We start from the raw sequence: 20,271 nt of genomic DNA, 5'->3' as shown, positions 1-20,271 counted from the left end.
TTCCTGATAATGCTCTATCACATACATCTGAGCTTGTGAAGTAATTTTTTGAAGTCGGAGGTTACCGTCTTGCCACACCCACCATACTCTCCAGATCTAGTCTCATGCGACTTTTTCCTTTTTCCAAAACTTAAAAAGTTTGTATCTGGTCGTCGTTACAAGTCCCGACAAGCCCTTGACTCAACGATCAGTCAGAGCCTCAGAGGTCTACCCAACTCAGCGTACCGTGACGCATTTCAGAAATGGATTCAGAGATTGAAATTATGTATTTCAAACCGCGGAGAATACTTTGAAGGGACGTAATGTTTATTTCACTATTTAAGTAGAATGCTTTTGAGATATAGTACATTACACATCGAACACATCACATATCGAACAACCCTCGTAGGTAGCGATTGCTCCCTCGCCAAACAGTGAGATTCACAGGTATTTCAGATATGACCTTGAAAACAGGTGTTGTGGCTGGCATTGGCACGTTCAAGAACCATCACTGCTAGGGCAATAAGCATAGGTCTATATTTGTGGTACGTGTACTTCACCTACAACTGGTGATGTCTCAAATAGTGAAAAATTCTCAAAGGGACGTAAAATAACCAACTAACCAACAAATACAGAAACACTTTTACTTCCATGTCCGTGATCGGCGAGTATGTGTCAAGTTCGTTTTTAGTGCTAATTAGTACCATGTCTATATTGTTTTGTGCATACAGAATTAAAGTTTGACCTTTAACAAACAACTGCTGGAAACAAGTGTAACAAGTTTGATGATCCTTGCCTCACAAGAGCCGATTTAATCTCCATCGTGATTACCTTAAATGCAAAACTCAGAAAGCAGCATTGAATTATTCATAACAATTTAATGACTCTGATAAAGTTCTATACACCCATACAATAACAAGTTGATGTGAAATAACTAACAGTGTGTACCCTTTTAGAGGCGTATGTATCAAGTCAAAAATACGTTAAAGCATCAAATCATAGTCTTCAAAACATGTAAATTATAGTCGGCAGTAAAAACAAACTTTTGATTTCTTGTCTACCTGGAAAAACAAGTTTGAGAAAAAATTTCAGAAAACCATATTCTTTTTCTCTAAATATATATCAATGGTCTAAATATACATGTACATCAATGCTGGAATAGTTGGCATAAAAAGGTTTTGCTTGAGCGAATAATCAATGCCTTCTGAAAAGGTTAAGTTATATCTTATTTCTAGTTATTGATTTCACTTCTTACACACACTTAGAAAGGATTTGTTACAATTTTGAATAACCCTAGACATGAATCAGTGTTCAAAGAGACACATATTAATTGTCTCTGAGCAATGTTTTATATGAAATAATTCTAAATCTGAAATAGATGGATCAATTTTGTCCGTGATTAATTCCACTGTTGACAAGACAAATTTCATCTCTATAAATTTCCTTTGATAATCCTTTTCTGTGGGTGTAATCACATTACATTCAATATACCTCGGTCAGCGTACTAAACAAAACCCTCCATTTTCCCAGTAGATGCCCATTCTGCACTGATATGATTAAGTCTTGATTTGCCTTAGTGCACAGAAAACCTGCTATAACCAACATTACATTACAGTTACACACCATGTTTTCTACAGACAAAGAATTTGATGTATTTGAATTGGAGTAACTTTGCACTGGGTTAGACTGCCCAGAAAATGAACAAGACTAAGACGTTTGTACAATCTACTTAGCACCACAACAATTAGCACTGTTTCACACCAGGACATAAATCTTCTCTTTCATTAACTTTCAGTCCACAATCTTTCAATCTACAACTTATTACTAGTTTGTTAATCTAAATCTACATATATACATTCATTCATTCATATGTATACACACAAATACACACACTCACATCAGATTATCAAGAGAATTTTGGCAAGCTATTTGTATTTGCCAGAAAATTAAGTTCATTGTTTTCTTCATGATTTGGATCAAAAAGATTTCATTTTAAAAAAAATTTTCAAGGACCGAATTCCATTGGAATATATCCCCATCCTGCAGTGATTCCTAACCTGAATTACTTTACGGTTAATTGTAAAGATATAACAGAATAATGTGCCACAATGCTCACCCAACAATTTACAAACTGCAGAAGTTTAATCTAAACACCTGTGTATATACAAAGGTGTAGTAACAAACTTCATTCAAAATAAAGTATGCATGGTCTAAAAGATTTTGTCCGAATCGAAATTTTGGAAACAAATATACATGAACTTATTTTTTACCAGGTCTTGATGAATATAAAATAGGTTATACTTCAAATGTTCATTATCAGACTTTGAGTCAACAGTGTCATTTAACCTTGACCCAATGTGGCAAGGACAATCACAGACAAACTGACCAATGTAACAACTGCAGCTCTTGTGAGCCTTCAACATATCAATCCCATAATTCCTTAGTTTAAAAACAAAAATGGTTTCTCCAACAGTGTTGGCTGATGGCAGAGATTATGATGATGCATAGAGAGAAAAAAAATTTATTAAATGTACAACAACTCATAATGGTCACTTTTTAGTGAAAGACATAACTATAAACACATATGTACAAACTCAAAAATTCTCTTTGCCTGAAAGACATCACTTCTCAATCAACAAGCACTGTGAAATGTGTGCATGAGAACAAAGACATAAAACTGTCAACGACTTTAAACAACATTTACTTGTACACTATGCAACATTCACCTTTTAATTCATCTGTCAAAAACCACCACAAGCAGGTGGACACTTCCATCAAAAAATGCAAGTAAAAATTGACTCTCAAAACAAATTCATGCAATTTTCACGATTTTCAAAAACTTTATAAACCTACATGTAGTAAATAAAAATAAAAATTCAAAGTTTGAAATTTCAATCTGACATTCATAATCAATAATCAAACACAAAATGTTTGAATTGGTCTTTACCATCGACTACAAATTTCACTTTGGATATTCTGTGAAAATCAATAAATAACTTTGGAACAAAACATTCCAAGAGTAAAAAAAAAAAGAAAAGAAAACCAGATCTACACGGAGCATCTGAGAATCAAAGATCAGATAAAACGATTTTGCCGTCACAAGAAGTCCATTTCATCATCAGTTGCCATGGTCACCGTCTGACATGCTTCAGGTGACACAACAGTCTGGTTGTTCACAAAGTTCTCCTGAAAATCACAGTTCTGAAACTCGGCCTGCGGCGCGCACTCTGTCTGCTCGCCTTCCTGGAAACACCCCGTCTGATATCCTCTCGAGGGCATCAACTCTGAGAGTTCATTCTCCTGATCCGATTCGTCCATTCCCGGTATGACCGGCATTGTTTTCTGTTGATGTTGAAAGGCAATCTGCTGCTGTAAAATTAACAAGTCCATCCCACGAGGAATAAATGCATTTTTCCTTCCCGGTGTTGTTTGGACTACAGGTGTTTCTGTCTGAGTGGTAACTGCTGGAAAGGATACTGGTGTCCCATTGAAATTGATCAGCTGTTGGTTACTTGGCAGCTGGCCAATAGAATACGGTATATTTTGGTTTCCCTCCTCTAAATATGGCGGCATCACTGGTTGTTGTTGTGCTAACTTGTAAGAGACTTTCCGTATCACAGGTGGTCGTCCCATGGGACCAAGATCTTCCCCTTGTCCGTTGATTCGTTGTTGGTTTCCGATGTTGGCACCCATGAGAAAATTATTTCCAAACATAGTCTGACCTGCCTGCTCCGGAAGAATTTGAATATTTGGACTAGGATAAGGTTGAAATGAGTTTTGATCAATCTGAAGTTTCTGAAATTGTTGGTTAAGGGGACAATGCTTTTGTTGCCAACTCTGTCTCTTTTGTTGAAGGTTTCTTTGAAGTAATGCTTGTTGGAGTGGTTTATTCATGTATTCAAATGAATTCGGATCATTTGCAACTTCCTCATGACTAGATACCCGATCCATGGCGCGTTCTACCTGCATACTTTGCTTCAGAGCTAACAGTTTATGTGGCTGGATGTCAAAGTTTTCTGATGGTAAACTCATACGTTTCAAAAATGGTCTAGGTCTCGCTTTTTGATTTTGCTCATCGGTGGGCCACTGGCGCCCACTTGATTCCATATATGCTGCATGCTGTTGTTGAATATGTTGAACTTGTTCTGGAGTCATGTTTGGTGAAAACATTTGTTGTAAAGTGTCATGCTCTTTGCGTAACTCAGTCATCCCAGGGGCGCGCATGTTCTCTTTTAATCTTTGCCGGAAAGCAATAACCCCGTGGGTGACCAGCCCATCGGAGGCTCTGCGTCCCTCCCTGAAATTCACCGGTGATCTCGTTTGACTGCGATCCTGAGCAGGATCTTCTTCATTTTCTGATTCGGGGTTTGGTTGACCCATGGAATAATTAGCACCTACAGATGATGTAAATGTGTTGGATATGGACGAACAAGATGGACTGTCAACACCAGAGAAGTTAAGCTGGGAGGAGGTTAAAACGGTAGAGGAGAAGTCAGGTTCTAAACTGGAGTCAAAACTGGTGAAAGGGGAGGCAGTGTTTATTGAGGAAGAACTGTTATTTGTATTCTTTTTCAACTGAGAAAAGTCACCAAAAGCACAGCTGGGAATTAGTCCTATGCCGTAACCATCCCTTACAAACTGAACGTTATTTTTACTGTTATTTCCACAATCACTCTCGGAGTCAGTCATGTCTGCCTCCACCCCTTCGTCAATTGAGGTGGTGATCATGTGAAGGTTATTAGAGGTCACCATAGGTTTGACACAGGGGCTGGGCATTATGTCGGGGAGACACCCCGTAACACCACACGGCGTCTGTACGTCACTGTCGTTAAATAACTGATAGAGATTACTACTATTAGCACTGGTTGTTGTCACACAATCCGTTGTATGGCTGAACATTGAATTGCCTTGTTTAACGTTGACTAATGCTGTGCGTTGGTGCCCCTGGGCTGGGGCCGCTTGACTAGAGTGCATCATTGCTTGATCAGCAATAGTACTAGGGCGTCTCTTACGTATATCGATTCGATTCTCGGGAGGAAAACTGCTGCGGTGTTGCCGTAATCGTTCCACTAGAAGGTAATATATGGCTGTGTAGTGATCATACGCATCCTTCTGTAAGGCCTACAAAGTTTAAAATTAAACTGTATTCCCTGTACATACATGAAAACTCTACAAACATTACACGTATTTAATCTGACATATTCAATATATAATTCAATCTTCAAACACTCCTTCTTTACCATAAAGAAGTTTGCCATACGACAATTCTGATTCTGATTTTCAACAAGTTTTAGTCAAAGATCAAGTTCAGCAAATCGTGTATTTGCAGACCTAAACCATTTAAACAATGTTCATTCTGCTGTCCTTTATTATGTTAATTTTCTTTTCATTTTTTAATTTCTTTTGCAATTTTGCAGATTGGTTGAACTTTAAAAACCATTTTTCAAAAAAAGAAATTTAAAAAAAAGAAAATACGAGCAATAAAGTTAATTAGGGCTATTCCAGAAATAAATACATGGGGGGGGGGGGGGGGGGGGGGGGGGGTCGGGAGGCACCTTTTGTATATACCAAGCACCCATAAAAAAAAAATAAAAAATTACCCCATGACCCATCAAATTGATAAACTCATTTTACAATGACCCATCTAATTAAAAAAAAAAACTAACCAGACCCACCACAAAAATATTTTTAAAAATGAAAACGGTACCAATCTCACAAGGTTTTCGGGACAAACATTCTAGTCAATGACGCGGTAATGCCTGTGCGACATTGTATCACAGTAGTTCTGAAGAAACGATGTCACATCAACAATCAAAGGCATCTATGGCGGGAATGCTGGAAAGATTGGGAGTCCAAACGATGCTACTATCATGAAATGGGTATGGATATGTTTTTCCACGAATCGTTCATCTTCTAATGGAGCCCGCGCCCGGAGGCCTCTATATCACCATCACACTGACTGATAAATATAATGCATCGGTACCCTCATATATATCAATTAAGGCTTGCCTATTTTTATTAGAAAACGGAATACCTATTGGTTTCAAAATATTCCCAAAATCGATGCATTGTAAACTGTAATAATCTACAGAACAGAGTTCGCCGCCATCACGTCCAAAGGGACCCTACTAAACGTGCCTCTAATTGGAAGAGTGCCGTAATGGAAAGTTATGCGCTGCAAAGAGCGACAACTCTAATAGTTCTATGTTACTTCCGATTTCCGATTTCGAAAGCAGCATTTCGAAAGCACGTTTTCAATTTTCCCTCCGACGTTTTGTAACCAACACGACAAGAGCGACAATAAAAATATTCTGAAAACTCAACACCCACGTGGCACAAAATAAAACAATAGAAACTACCCACTACCAATAATAAATATTTTTTTAACAGTCCAACCACGGAACAAATAAAATATGAAAAAATACGACCACCCACACAAAAAAATATCATTTGCCGCTCGACCCCCCCATTTGATCATTTCTGGAACAGCCCTTAGCAAATTTTGATACAAAAAATAGATTAATACATACTAGCATTTTGACCTAATTCCATTGAAAATAAATCTAAATTGACTTAAGCAGATTTGCAGTATTGAAATCCAGATGAGCTACAGTACCTCCACAGTTTTATTCCTATCAATCTTCATCCCTTGCATCAGTCGGAGTATCTGTTCATTGTATTCCCCCATCTTTGCATTCTGACCAATCACAGGACTGGGCGGGGCTTGTTTGGGTGCTCCCCCGTCCTCCTGCATCCAGCGGTGTTTTTTGATCATGTTAATGGTGTACCTTTTGGAGGGGTCTAAAACTAGCATCTTTCTGATCAACTTCTCACAAGCTGTTAAAATAAAGATCACATACAATTTCTTAATCTCTTCACTTTCAATATCTCAAATTGCTGGCATGTGACATATTCTGTGTACTACCTGATTTTACAGTATGCTGTAATCTTTAGCCCAGTATATTTTCCTCCCAATCAAAATGTGAAATCTTACACTAGCTTATATCACGGGCAGGAAGTTTTTTGAATTTTTCAGACGTTTATCAAACGGTTGTATGTATACATTTAGATTACATTTAGAAAGAGATGTCATCTTCCTTGTTTTCAACATCAAGCTCACAAATGCAAGGATCCGAGGATTAAACAAACCTGTACACCTAATTAAAATGCTCAAAACTTACAATTGTTGAATTTAATCATTTTCTAACACTTCAAAACTTGATAGTCTTGTTAATAACTTTGATGCATGAATCGCAGCTTCGCTTCAATGCCCCCAGCCAGATGTTACAGAAAGCTATTTGAAGCTTACTCGAATCATTAGTTATTACAGATTTTGGTGCTTATGAAACTTGATGACATGTGAATGATCTGTGCCCGATATACATCATTTAGTTCAAATTATCTTTAACTAATATCGTGTAACACTTTGTCATTAAAACAAACATGGCTGCATCTAGCTGCCATTTGAAGGCAATATCAATTTTTTGCCTCTGATATAATGCTGACGCAAATACATCAAATAGTTCAGAATTTTTTAAAGAACCTTTTTTTTTTTTTTACAGCAAACAAATGACTGGATGTAATATCAGATTCTCTGTTGTTTTATTGATTTCACAGCAGCAGTGGGTGGAGTATTGTAATAGGTAGTGAAATACCTTCTGACATGAAGAAAGGTATTCTAAATCTGCCCTGTAGAACTCGGTCTCTCAGCATCTGTAAATTGGTTCCATCAAATGGGAGGGCCCCACAGACTAGCACATACAGCACCACCCCAAGGCTCTGAAAAGACACAGACAGTTCAGATGGTGCAACATACTGCAGTTCTCATTTCCCTGTTGCACACAATACATGATCATATGCATCATTGCATTGCAAATACTATCAGTAGGCTTTGTATTGTTTTTTGTTTTTGTGTTTTTTTAACATCCTTGTATCAAATTATCTAAACATCATCTAAGCAAAAATTCTGTCACAAGTAAATTAGCATTAAAGATGAAAAGTTTGCTTGTAGCAGTGGGAGTAAGAGAAATTGAGCATTTACACATTACTTTTGGATCAGTAAAGGACAAGGCTTATTACCCAAACATCAATTTGTGGACCAAGGTATTTTTTGCCCTCAAACACCTCAGGGGCGGCGTACGGCGGACTGCCACAGAACGTTCCGAGATGCTCATTGGTCTTGAAGAAGTTCCCAAACCCAAAGTCAGCAATCTTGATATTCATGTTAGCATCCATGAGAAGATTCTCTGCCTAAAATGAAAAATCTCCATCAATTGGAGCCTGGGCAATGGTAACTGATAAATCAATAATTTTATTACAATCATGCAAGATTTTTTACGGTTTCCCTCTAAGACACCTGGTATCGGTGCACTGAATAATATGTCACTCATCATTAATAATATTGTTCCCAACTCTTATCTGCAGAAAAAAAAAAAATTAAAGATAGGTAAGTCGCTGATCATGAGATGAAATATATAATTAATAAGTTTTGGGGAAAAAATCATTGACACATGTTTTTATAATGTGTCTATTTAGTGAAAAGAGGGTGTTACAAAGTAAATTTTCATGTACATTTAATTTGAAAAAGTAATGAAAGTAAATCCATTCCCTTAAGTCTGCATGACTACATCTCAGTGAAATGGGACAATGATGTAATTGAAGCAGCACAAGTTTTTCTCAATGACTGCATTTTAATGCAAATTTCTAAATCCTCTTAATGTTTTATTTCATTGTTTTGTAATACTTTGCTTAAAAAAAAAACACAAGAAAAAAAAACAACAAACCTTTAGCTTAAATTAGCTATCAATCTTAATTACACACACACACACACACACACACACACACATATATATATATATATATATATATAGTTTTATTTTGATGATTTACAGATATAAGATCTTATGTCATACTGTCATTTAATTTCATTTAATTGTCTTTTAATGTTGCATACCTCGATCTTCTTACCCCTGTAAAGCACCTTAGAGTAATTTGTTTTATATTCTATATAAGGTGGTGATATATATAAATTTTATTGTTATTATATTTTCACTAATTCTAAAGGTAGGTAACTCTTCCATTCTTTAACTCCCTGAAATGACAGACACCCCCACATAATTTGAATATATTTATAGTAAGGGTTCCTTATCTTAAAATTTTTACCAGGTATCAGAAAAACTTATTGAAAAATAAAAAAAAATTCATGCCATTGTTCTGCCTGACTGCTGCCTATCCTTAAAATTTAAAATCATTTAATAGTCTAGATATAAACTTAAATACATTAAAATAAATTCTAAGAATTATAAACCATGGAATTTCATAACCACTTGCCATACATCTTTATTGCATCTAATAATCAACGCCTTCAAAACTTGCTATAATGAAAACACATCTTGAATGACTTTCAATTACTCTGCAGTATTTTTTGGAAATCTCATGCATTTTCTAAACTTTTATGACCTTTGCTAACTGTTATCTATTCAAATAAAGACAAAAAGTCTTTTTCTTCAACACAATACCATGCACTAACTCATGATTGTGTCTTACGATTATCAGATCTGACGTCAAATTTTATTCATAGAAATTGTGATCAATCATTTTTCCATTGGGAACCTCATATCACTCACTTCCTAATAGTAAACAATGGCTACCACACAATATCATTTTTTACCATGACACAACAATAGTTTTCAACATCGAAAATATTTTCTTCATCAGAAACTTTGTGATGAGATCTATTTCATTCTTGTTTTCCCCTTCACTTATCTGAATATTTTTGGACTCATAGCAAGCATCAATAGTTTGATTCCATGCTTTTTTTGGCCATCTTTCACAGTTCAAAGACAATTAGGTATTTACAATTGACTACATCAAACGAGAGATAATCAATTATCTCTGAGCCACTGCATATATTGGCTGATTATAAAATAAGCTTGACGTGGAGTTTTGTGGTTTTTGAAATCACATTATGTGAGGAAGTCCTTTATACTGCATGAAATTAGGGACTAGTTCGGATGACGTCACACTGTAAATACTTAAACGCATTAAAGCCCAGTCTGCTGGAGGTAAAGAATGTGACCCATATCTAGTTCAACTGATCAGTCAAAAAATAATTCCCAGTCTTAAAGACGTATATATTAGAAGTCATTGAACAAAGAGAAAATCCCTGCTTGCACTGGGAAGTGTGTTTAACATATATACATTTAAAGGTCTGACAAATCAATGATTACTGGATGGGAGGAAGCTCCTCTATGTACAATGTCCCAAACTCAACTTTAAAAATCCATTGCCTACATTGTTCCTAGTTGTGAATTTGACAGGTAACAAGCCTGACTCTTCTTAGTGGGAGAACAATGACCCGCTGCCTTATCACGATTGAATCACACCTAGCTTACTTCTGCTGTGAGTTCTGTTATCACCCTTGCCTGGCCTCCTTCAAGTGTATGTTTATGATGCTAAGAAGGTTAGCTTTTACGTCAGAGAATGGGTTTGTGGCAATTAAACAAATGTGTACCTTTTATAAACAGTGTAATCAATTTTCCTCCTGTTTTTATTATTTGGTATTTGTTCAATGCAGGGATTAAATTCTAGAAGCCAGCAACACTTTGGAAACAAATCGAAGTCTATGCACACTGATTTACCAAATGGATATTTATCAGGAGGGAACAGGACTGAGTGTCTTTAGAATGACTATTGTGTGTGTGAAAGAAACTCTAATCATTGGATTTCAAAACCACCAAAAAGCTGCATAATTAATGTCAAGTTTTACATATGCAATTTTTGGCTAGGTTTCCAGATAATATCATCTTTTGAAAGATGCCTGCAGTTCATTTGCATGTAGAACAATGGAGAACATCCAGTTTTCAACTACCTGTTGCTTATAGGTCAGCATATTACATAATTAGCAGAAACAGAAGAAGTTTCCCTAAAACACACTTCAGAAAATAATAAGACACATAAAATTCATTGTTCCACATATTTTTCTTTTTTAAATGCCCTCTTTGTGCACACACAGAAGACAAAAACTCTAAAACAGTACTGCAAAATAAAAAGCCTTCAGGGGGAATTAATTAAACCACAGGGGCTTATTGTAGCTCAGGGAAGTGGGAGAACCGAAGCTCGGAGTGTTACCTTCAAATCTCGGTGAACAACATGGTGATTGTGACAATACTCCACCGCTAACAAGATCTGCCAAAATTTCTTCCTGGCGTCGGGTTCCGTCATACGACCATGTGTACGTATGTAATCTAACAACGAAATATGTAATACAAATATCACCCTCCAATCTGCAACATGCTTATTTGGTGAACAAGTTGATGAATCATAAATTTGGGGTATTGTTACAAAGCTTTGAATGTTTTGATTTCATTTTTATCATAGCAGGTCTTTCCTCAGATTAAATCATAACAATAACTAGCCATACCTAGTCATTCAATTCATATTCTATTAGCAAGTTTCCATAGTAGGCTGCTATTTTATACAGTTTATGTAAGATCGCCAAAATTCTAACAGCCAAATTTCAGCCTTGATCATGTTTAAAGTAAACTACATGTATATATTTCCTAATACAATGTAGAATTAAAATTTCAATGTTTGCATTCACAAATTTTTTATCAACAAAATTTTCTATGGTATGTTCTCAGAGATTAATGATTACATACCCAATATTTCCCCATTAGAAGTTAATTAATACATACCGAATATTTCCCCATTAGGTGCATACTCAGACACAAGGTACAACATATTTTTCGTCTCCATTACCTACAAGACATAAAATAAATCATTCTAATTAAGTACTAACATCTAACCACTCCGTCAATGTACCTTATATGTACATCGGTCAAAACCCAATATATATTTATCATATGTTTATAGACAAACAAATAAATGATTTGTCAAAGCATTTTATTTCTCCCCTCGATATTGAAAAACTGAAAAGGTGGGGGTATGGTAGGGATTGAAACTCGGTCACCCATATTTCCCCTTTTACTACACCATTTCATATAGGGTTTATAAATTTATCAGCATATAAAATTATGCACAAGTAAATGTGTATAAACCATAACAATTAAGCATTCATTACCATATTACTACAAAATAAAATCTCGAAAAACAAACAAAAGAAATCATTATTTACTGTAAAGTTCTTGTAAACTGTGGCTTATTACTAAGCTAGACTGTAATCATACAAATGCAGCAATATCTAACATTTTTATATATATATCTGTACATGTACATATCTTTAATAATCTATGACATTTAAAATTTTCACATTTTCCATTCGTTGAATTATGAAATAAGTTTAATCTCTTCATTTTACATATTTATGTATTAACATGGTTAATGGTTTTTCAACTGAAAACAGGATTTCTTAGGAAGACATTGCAATCTGAATGATTGTGTAATTTAGAGATGGGGCCTAGTTTTACAGATCCCCGACTGATGGTGCATTTTATTATCATACTAATGATAACATAGGAAGACCCTGATATTTTTACTATGTCACGTCAATGAAAACAGGATTTATGAATCCCATTCTACAGACACAGTGGAATTTTAGGTCAGTCATGTGTGACAGATCAGTGAACTAGAAAGGTTAAAAGGTTCACAGAACCAAATCTGTCACGTCAATTAGTCAGGTGCTTTTTATTGTGCTGTGTAATTTATATCTGTACACAAGGTAGAAAATTGTTCATGTTCAATTACGCACAGTCAATACATACAGTATAAACCTACTCCAAGCACCAATGTGCTGTCACAATATTTCCTGTATTGAATTTCTTGAAAAAATCTCTCAAGAGTTTTCTTTTATTTGAGTTTGAGCAGTCAAAATTTTAGATCTTTTTTTAAAGGAAATGCAGACCTGATTTGATAAACTTCTATCTCTCTTGCAACATAAAATTTAAAGTTTAACCCAAATACACAATTCACAATATTGTTAAAGTGATGAAGAAAGGCGGTTACAAAATAATAGAAAAATAAATTATACCTTTAATATCGAGGCCAAGAAAATTGCATTATTCAAATCCTTTCTTTTATATCTATATTATCATTTTCTCTCTGATTTATCATTTTCACTTTAGTCATACACAATTTTTCAAAGCCAACTTTAACTCTGCACATGAATTCATTTACTAGTTGTTTGTATACACACATATTTTATTATAACACGTGTTTTATATTCACACACAATTTGTGAGCATTGTCTAGAAAGAACCCACCACAAGCATGAACATAATTAAGCTAATTATCATAACTTCATTTAAATTAATGCATGTAAATTGCGTCAATTGTAATAGGGCACCTTGTTTTCTTTATTTCCTTTGTTTAAAGTTGATCAAAACTTATTGAATATCTGGTCAGAAACAGAAGTTAATGGCCTCTCTACTGAAATAAAGTTCACAGACCTACATATCTAACACCATGTCTTGAAAGTGTAGTGAAATTGACTGGTAATACATTTTATTGGTACCAGATAGATAGATCTGTTTGTTTAGGCCCTGCACACCTTTGAAGTGAGAATAAATAAACGTCATAGGTAAATTGTAATCCTGCTGGGTAATCTATAAGAGCTCAATGTTCGCAATCTGGTATTTTCCATGATTAAGAAAGATCCGCCTACACTCGGAAGGGAACAATCAGACTAAACGTTATGCAAAAAACGTCCAAGAAAACTGTGAAAAAAAAATCAATTCCACCATATTGAAACTGTCGTATATTAACTTATGCTCGTGATAGCTAGATCTGATAAAACATAAAAAAAGCATCATCTGATTGTAATTATGCCTTCAATTCAAAAATAACTCCGTATTGTAAATAACCATTGTGACAACTAGGAAACTTATAGGAAGTGAGTGAACACGGCCTTTATTCCAATTGGACGTTGTTGATGTGACATACAACTTATCACTGAAGTCCTTGTCTGACATAAAACCAACATTAACTTCACTCTTTTGTTTACTTGCCATTGGTGGTAATCATTTCATGTCCTGTTTTGAAATGATGTAACAATTACGTAGTTTAACATCCCAATTACCTATCAGTATCACATATAGCCTGGAATGCTGAAGGTGGAACTGAAACTAGGTTCACAAATATTTACTGCCCCATTACTATAATTTTACTCAATCGCAAATTTACTATGTATGTCACTACACCCCATACATGTCCATTTCCCACCACTTCAGCTGACCAAACTTTTAACTAGGCTGTTTGGCATAAGAACGTACAGGATGCAAGTGTTGACCGGTGATGATATTCTTTATATCTCAATGTACACAATGCATGATTTTTTTTTTTATTTTGGTCATTACATGCAGTATATATCAATTCATATTCCAAATATTGTCTAAAAAGTGCGATTTTTTTTTTTTTTTTTTAAATTTAGAAATGTATGCATGCAACAGCATATATGAAATTAGCCTTCATTTTCATTTCTGACTTTACAACATTGCTAATTTCTTAACATCAAAGAAATGAAAGAATGCTCTTAATAATTCCAGGGCAAGAACACGTGAGACACTTAAATCTTTCATGAAAAACAAAGTGCCATTCCCCCTGTTGATGAACATCCTGTGTGCAGCTTGGTTGATCATCATGATGTCACTTGATTGTATAATCCTGATTAAATATTTGATTGGATGATCTTATGTGTAATATGATTGATTAATTTCCATACCTGATAGAGTTTAACAATGTTGGGGTGGTTTAACAGCTTCATGATATTCACTTCCCGGTAAATCTTCTTCAAATTGTTTTCATCCAGATGTGTTTTATCGATGATTTTTATTGCTACCTGAAAAGGTGAAAAAATTATTGAGAAATATTTGAGAATATTGCTTTATATTTCCTTTCGGCAAGTGGTTAGAGATACCATTTCATGTTAAACAACAGATTTCAAGTGATGACGACACATCACCTCTTCAGAGTGCTGTGCCTACATGTATGATACAATAAGAGATTAGATGGTAATATGTCAATGAGCGGTTCTAAACCTCAGAAATTCCTTTATACGTAGCGCTGCCACCAAATCCCTTACATAAGCTAAATTGAGCTGCAGTGACGTAAATTAGGTGCAAATTCATTGAACTTTCTTCTGAACCTTCCCTCTGCAGATAGTGTTACTTGCTATCTATACAGTATTACTACATTATATTTAGGAAATAAATGTGCGACTGATACATACACAACCAACTTCATTAACACGTACGTCAGTGTGATTTCACATCCATTTACATACACAGGGGACATAAGGTCAGATTAAAAAAAAAAATCATAGATCAAAACCTTTAAAGGAATTGTAGGATCATTTTACTGATCATACATATATCTCTTTCCAAATCATATATGAAAAATCCCATTCACACATTTACTTTTGAAATTCATTATAAGCACCGAGACGTTTAAAACGGTTGGATCTACAAGACAGGTTTTACATAGGTCCTGGTACAAATCGTAGGCATGCATGTTGTCGGTTTTCTTATGTACAGTGAAAACATTCAAATAACCCATCAAAAATGAATAAATTAATCTAAAAAATACATTGTCAGTAAAATATTTATACATCTATCACATGTTTACTCCTTTATCCAATGGATATCACCCATTTATTACACTATATTTTCCCATGCCGTTTGTGACTATATCACAAACAATCGTCAAATTTACATACTATTACTTTGTTTACAAAATGTGCAGAAGTAAAATTTTCAACAATAATACAGCTACGTAAATGATTAATCGGGGGTGGGGGTGTTGTATTAACATGTGATGAATAGAATCTCCCATGGCTCAGGGATAGAAAACACTCAACTCGTTGAATATAAATCATATCAAACCACAAACCATTGCTTTTATCCCCCCCCCCCCCCCCCCCCCCCATCCACATGTCAGAATTAATAATGTTGACTGTTCAAGTAAAACTATCTCCGTAAAACTTCCTACAGCAACATTATAATGATTTGATTGTATATTGTTTAACGTCCCTCTTGAGAATTTTTCACTCATATGGAGATGTTACCATTGCCGGTGAAGGGCTGCAAAATTTAGGCCTATGATCGGCGCTTACAGCCTTTAAGCAGGAAGGGATCTTTATCATGCCACACCTGCTGTGACACAGGACCTCAGTTTTTGCGGTCTCATCCAAAGGACCACCCCATTTAGTCGCCTCTTACGACAAGCAAGGGGTACTGAGGACAATTATTCTAACCTGGATCCCCACGGGGCCAGCAACATTATAACGTCAGTTTTTCATTATAAAGGTTTACTGTAAAGAACAGATCATCGGATCACCTATCAGCACATGCAGTGACTAACAAACAGTATATAGCGCAGTCCCCCAAACATAGACATACATATTAATTTCAAAGCTGATCTCCAACACTTGGAGGTTTTTGTGAATCAGAATTTTCTATGAAATTATCACTCAATCTGCAAACAATAATCTGATAATTACAACAAATTGATGTGAAATTGTTAGAAAGTTCTCCCAATGAAATTGTTCCTTACACTGTCAGTGATAATTAGTCGCTAGTAAACCTTGATAAAGATCTACAGCTAATATGTTATCCTGACACATACTTTAAAGTTCAACACATTATGAAAAGTTTATATGGATTACCCTGTTTAAATATCTGATTAAGAAATCTTAAGATCTTTTTGCACACTGTGCACTTTTATGAATCATGCCAGATTATGTTAAACATGCAAAACGTAACTTCAATTCATCATTCTCGCAACTGCTTTCCACTTGGCACAGGTATTGATTAAAAAATGAAAACTTTATTACATCATTCACAAACAATCCAGAAAGCTCATTTTTGTGGTTGTTTCTTAGTTCCCACACTGGTGTGACCTCATACAGGGGGTTTATAAGTGTTCTGTAGTCAGGTCACTAGTCTGCCCCCACACAGGGCTGATGTAGTGTCAAGTGTTAGTCACACGTGAAAAGATGGAGGCAGCTGTTGCTAGATTCATCATTATCCTATATGTTTTCTGTTTACATCAAACTGTGACTTAATGTATATACAATATATACCGGGCTTGTTCACATGATAGTCCTGTTTATATTATGAACTAGTGTATAAATATTGTTTCATGTAACTTGAATGAATTGAATGAAGTTATCCATTGATCCTGATGGGATATACACGTAGTACACCACTTTGGCTATTAACACATCCTAACAAGTCGACATCTACATGTACTTTTAATATCAAACAGATAGATAAGTAAATCTCACAACATCTTTACAATGTAACTATTTTCTAGGGAGTTAAAATTTCTTCAGTTTTAAATATTTTTTTCCATCAGTCAATTCAACATCATAGTTTTAATGAGGTTTAATACAGGACTTTTCGTTCTGGAAGTTCTTTGAACTCTTTATATGCATCACTATATCATATGAAAGTCTAAGTAACACTATGTCTTAGTAACATGGAACTTCACCCAAAAAATTCATATACCATAACTTGAATGGTTTATAGAAGCAACTTTTTAAAATTAAATATCAAATGAAACATAATTTTTGAAATTTATTCATGAAATCAATTTTATTTTTGAAAATACAAGAGCTAGGGTATGAACTGCAACACTGAATTGCACCGGCATACTTCTATGAAGCTAAAATTTTAGCACTTCATGAAAAGTATTCTGACAAGAAGCATCACAGTTCATGTCCTCACGTATTTTCAAAAATGAAATTGATTTTTTATATTCACATTATACTTTCATTTCTGTTGGAATTCCAATCTGTACAAATAGATGTACTATATTTATCATTATCAAGATTCTGAATATGCAGTGCTCGAAATTAGTTTAAAACTTGGTATAGACGACAGGACGATGCCAAAACAAGATGACATAGACCTCATAAAATTGGCATAGACCGCAACATTGAAAAAAATAGCACAAATTTAAAACATTGTTATTTACTTCTAATGTGCTTAGAAAACATATTTTTTTTCCATTCCCATAACAGTGTCCTTCTTTCCTCATAACGTTTATCAGATGTCGACTTTTAGAGTAACTCTATTGCTTTAAACATAGAAAATCGGCATAGACAATTTGGTCTATCCCAATTACAACTGGCATAGACCAGTGTCATTTGACATAGACTCGGTCTATGGTTAATTTCGAACACTGAATATGAGCACTGTTCACAACTGCAGTGCATTCATGAGAAAAGGACGATCATTACATTGTTTGTTTCACTTTGTGAATAAAATTATCAAATCAAACGTTTGTAAAGATATCAAGGGCAAAAAGATTGAAAATGTAAATATGAATTTATATATATGCCTTAAAGCATCTTGTCATTGTAAATACCTGAAATTATATTACAAATCAAAAGCTTCATAAAATTCCAGAAAAATGAGAACATAACAGTTGCTTGGAAAGTACATGTATGTATACAGCATAGATGGCTGCCAACACCACCCCCACCAAACTTGAGGGTGACTTTCCATAAGTTTGGTTAATTTCTGTTATTTTCACATATTCACACACATTGATCATCAGCCAAACAGAAGACAGAGTTTGCCGACATCTTTTTCGTAAATTCAGCATCATCCACTTTCTGCAAACAGTTCACTCACCTTGAGAATGGCATTTAAATGACTGACAAACTTTAAACGACTTCCAAGATAATATCTACTATTTCTATTCACAAAATGTACATTGTATAAGTGAATACATGTACAAACTTAATGCATCACATGTAATATGCATATTCTTCATGTTTGTACAAGGCCTATCAGAGACATTTAAGGTGTTTAAGTCATTTTGTTGCATGATCTAACAAACTTACAAAGATCTGAAAATTTCCATATGCATGCATTTACGTGCCATTTCTTTTCTGAGGAGACACATAATTAGGCCAGGTAATTGCACTCTGAATACTAACATGCAAATGCATCAGAAAATCATTACACAACATTGCAAGGAAATTATATTAAGACTACTTTATGCATATATATATATATATATATATATATATGTGTGTGTGTGTGTATGTATGTATGTACATTTATTAATCAGTTATGTTAATTAATAAACAGGTGTGCACAATGTGCAATTTATTATTTTTTTTTTGGGTCCCATAGAGGATTATGTACACATTGTGCTAATACAAACACATAGCTACACAGCTTGTATATATTTTGAAATGCATTATACCAATACCATAACAATCATCTCTTTTATAATTTGAAATTGTCATTTGGTCAACATCCATGCATAAAAATACAATTTAGTTCAGTCTTGTTGTTTTTAAACTAAAACCTATTTCTGCAAATAATACCTCGAAACACGAGATACGTGAATCCACGTTGTGTGTATTTATCAAAAGAATGTGCGAACAGGAAGTATGTGTATGACGAAGGCATGTAGACTGTTCTCATGGAATGTAACACAATTCAAAACAATAAAGACATAGCTTGCACATGTAGAGTCCGGGGGCCAGGCCAGGCATGCACTGGTCAGCAAGACAGGTGCGTGGATTGCCTGTCACCTCACTGACCCAATTAACTGTAAGTTGCACAATATACAATGCATGGTATGGCGGACGAGCAGATGAAACTGTTGCAAGAAATGTGAAATACGATGTCAATAAAGTTTACCTCAGTTTTTGTAATCCTATGCCTTCCTAATTTTACAACTGCAAAGTTTCCTTTTCCAATTGTTCTCTCAATATCGTAAAATCCCACCCGAACTGGGGTTTTCGTTGGTCTATCCGCCATGACCATTGTTTATCGTTAATATTTAAAATCCTTGAAATTCTTCTTGTCATTCGACAACTTTAAAACACCTTTCCAAAAGTCGAATGGTCTTTTCTTTCTTGTTTTCATGGCGGAGTTTTAGTGCGACCCGGTTTATGACGTTAGTGTGACGTCAAACCTCAGGCAAGATATTGACTAGTTATTTCTACCGAAAGTTTCGTATCCACGGTTGCTAGGGAGAGAATTTTTTATGACGTATTTTGGTTGATATGTCAATCAATTACATTGCAGTTTCTTCTTGTTTACTGGTACGTAAATTCACAGTTTATTTAATGATATGCACACAGCCTGTCGATAAAACAAAGACGAGCTGTGAAGAGCAGAGATTTTAGCGTACACCTATAAATAGAAAACATTAAAGCGTCTGTTTAAACCGATGGTAAATATATCTATATTTTGTTGTTATCTTTCCGCTGAGTATGCATCTACTATAAAACGACGCATTTAAAAGATTTAAGAGCATTTACTAAGTATGAATTGCAAAATGATCTTTACACATTGTTAACATTTACAAATC

The 20,271-nt window shown here is 34.9% G+C and overlaps 1 protein-coding gene across 2 annotated transcripts; it reads right to left on the bottom strand.

Annotated features, from left to right (window-relative positions):
* Nucleotides 1-837: 837 nt before the first annotated feature.
* Nucleotides 838-19,934, bottom strand: LOC125679271 (serine/threonine-protein kinase SIK1-like). 2 transcript variants are annotated; one of them, XM_048918373.2, is made up of 8 exons: nucleotides 19,596-19,934; nucleotides 14,657-14,773; nucleotides 11,676-11,739; nucleotides 11,110-11,225; nucleotides 8,059-8,229; nucleotides 7,635-7,758; nucleotides 6,596-6,816; nucleotides 838-5,100 (listed from the first exon to the last, which is right to left on the bottom strand). In XM_048918373.2, the coding sequence occupies exons 1-8, from the start codon at nucleotides 19,719-19,721 to the stop codon at nucleotides 3,076-3,078; spliced, it is 2,964 nt and encodes a 987-aa protein (XP_048774330.1). In that variant the 5' UTR covers nucleotides 19,722-19,934; the 3' UTR covers nucleotides 838-3,075. The 2 variants fall into 2 exon arrangements, with proteins under 2 accessions (XP_048774330.1, XP_056012527.1); XM_056156552.1 differs by lacking the exons at nucleotides 14,657-14,773; nucleotides 19,596-19,934 and adding an exon at nucleotides 8,318-8,397 and having other exon boundaries at nucleotides 11,676-11,698.
* Between the last annotated feature and the right edge of the window lie 337 nt (nucleotides 19,935-20,271).

The sequence above is a fragment of the Ostrea edulis genome, chromosome 2, assembly GCF_947568905.1.
Source record: "Ostrea edulis chromosome 2, xbOstEdul1.1, whole genome shotgun sequence".
Classification (NCBI taxonomy): Eukaryota; Metazoa; Mollusca; class Bivalvia; order Ostreida; family Ostreidae; genus Ostrea; species Ostrea edulis.
The sequence above is the reverse complement of the archived record's forward strand: the minus strand, read 5'-3'. Positions and strand labels throughout refer to the sequence as shown.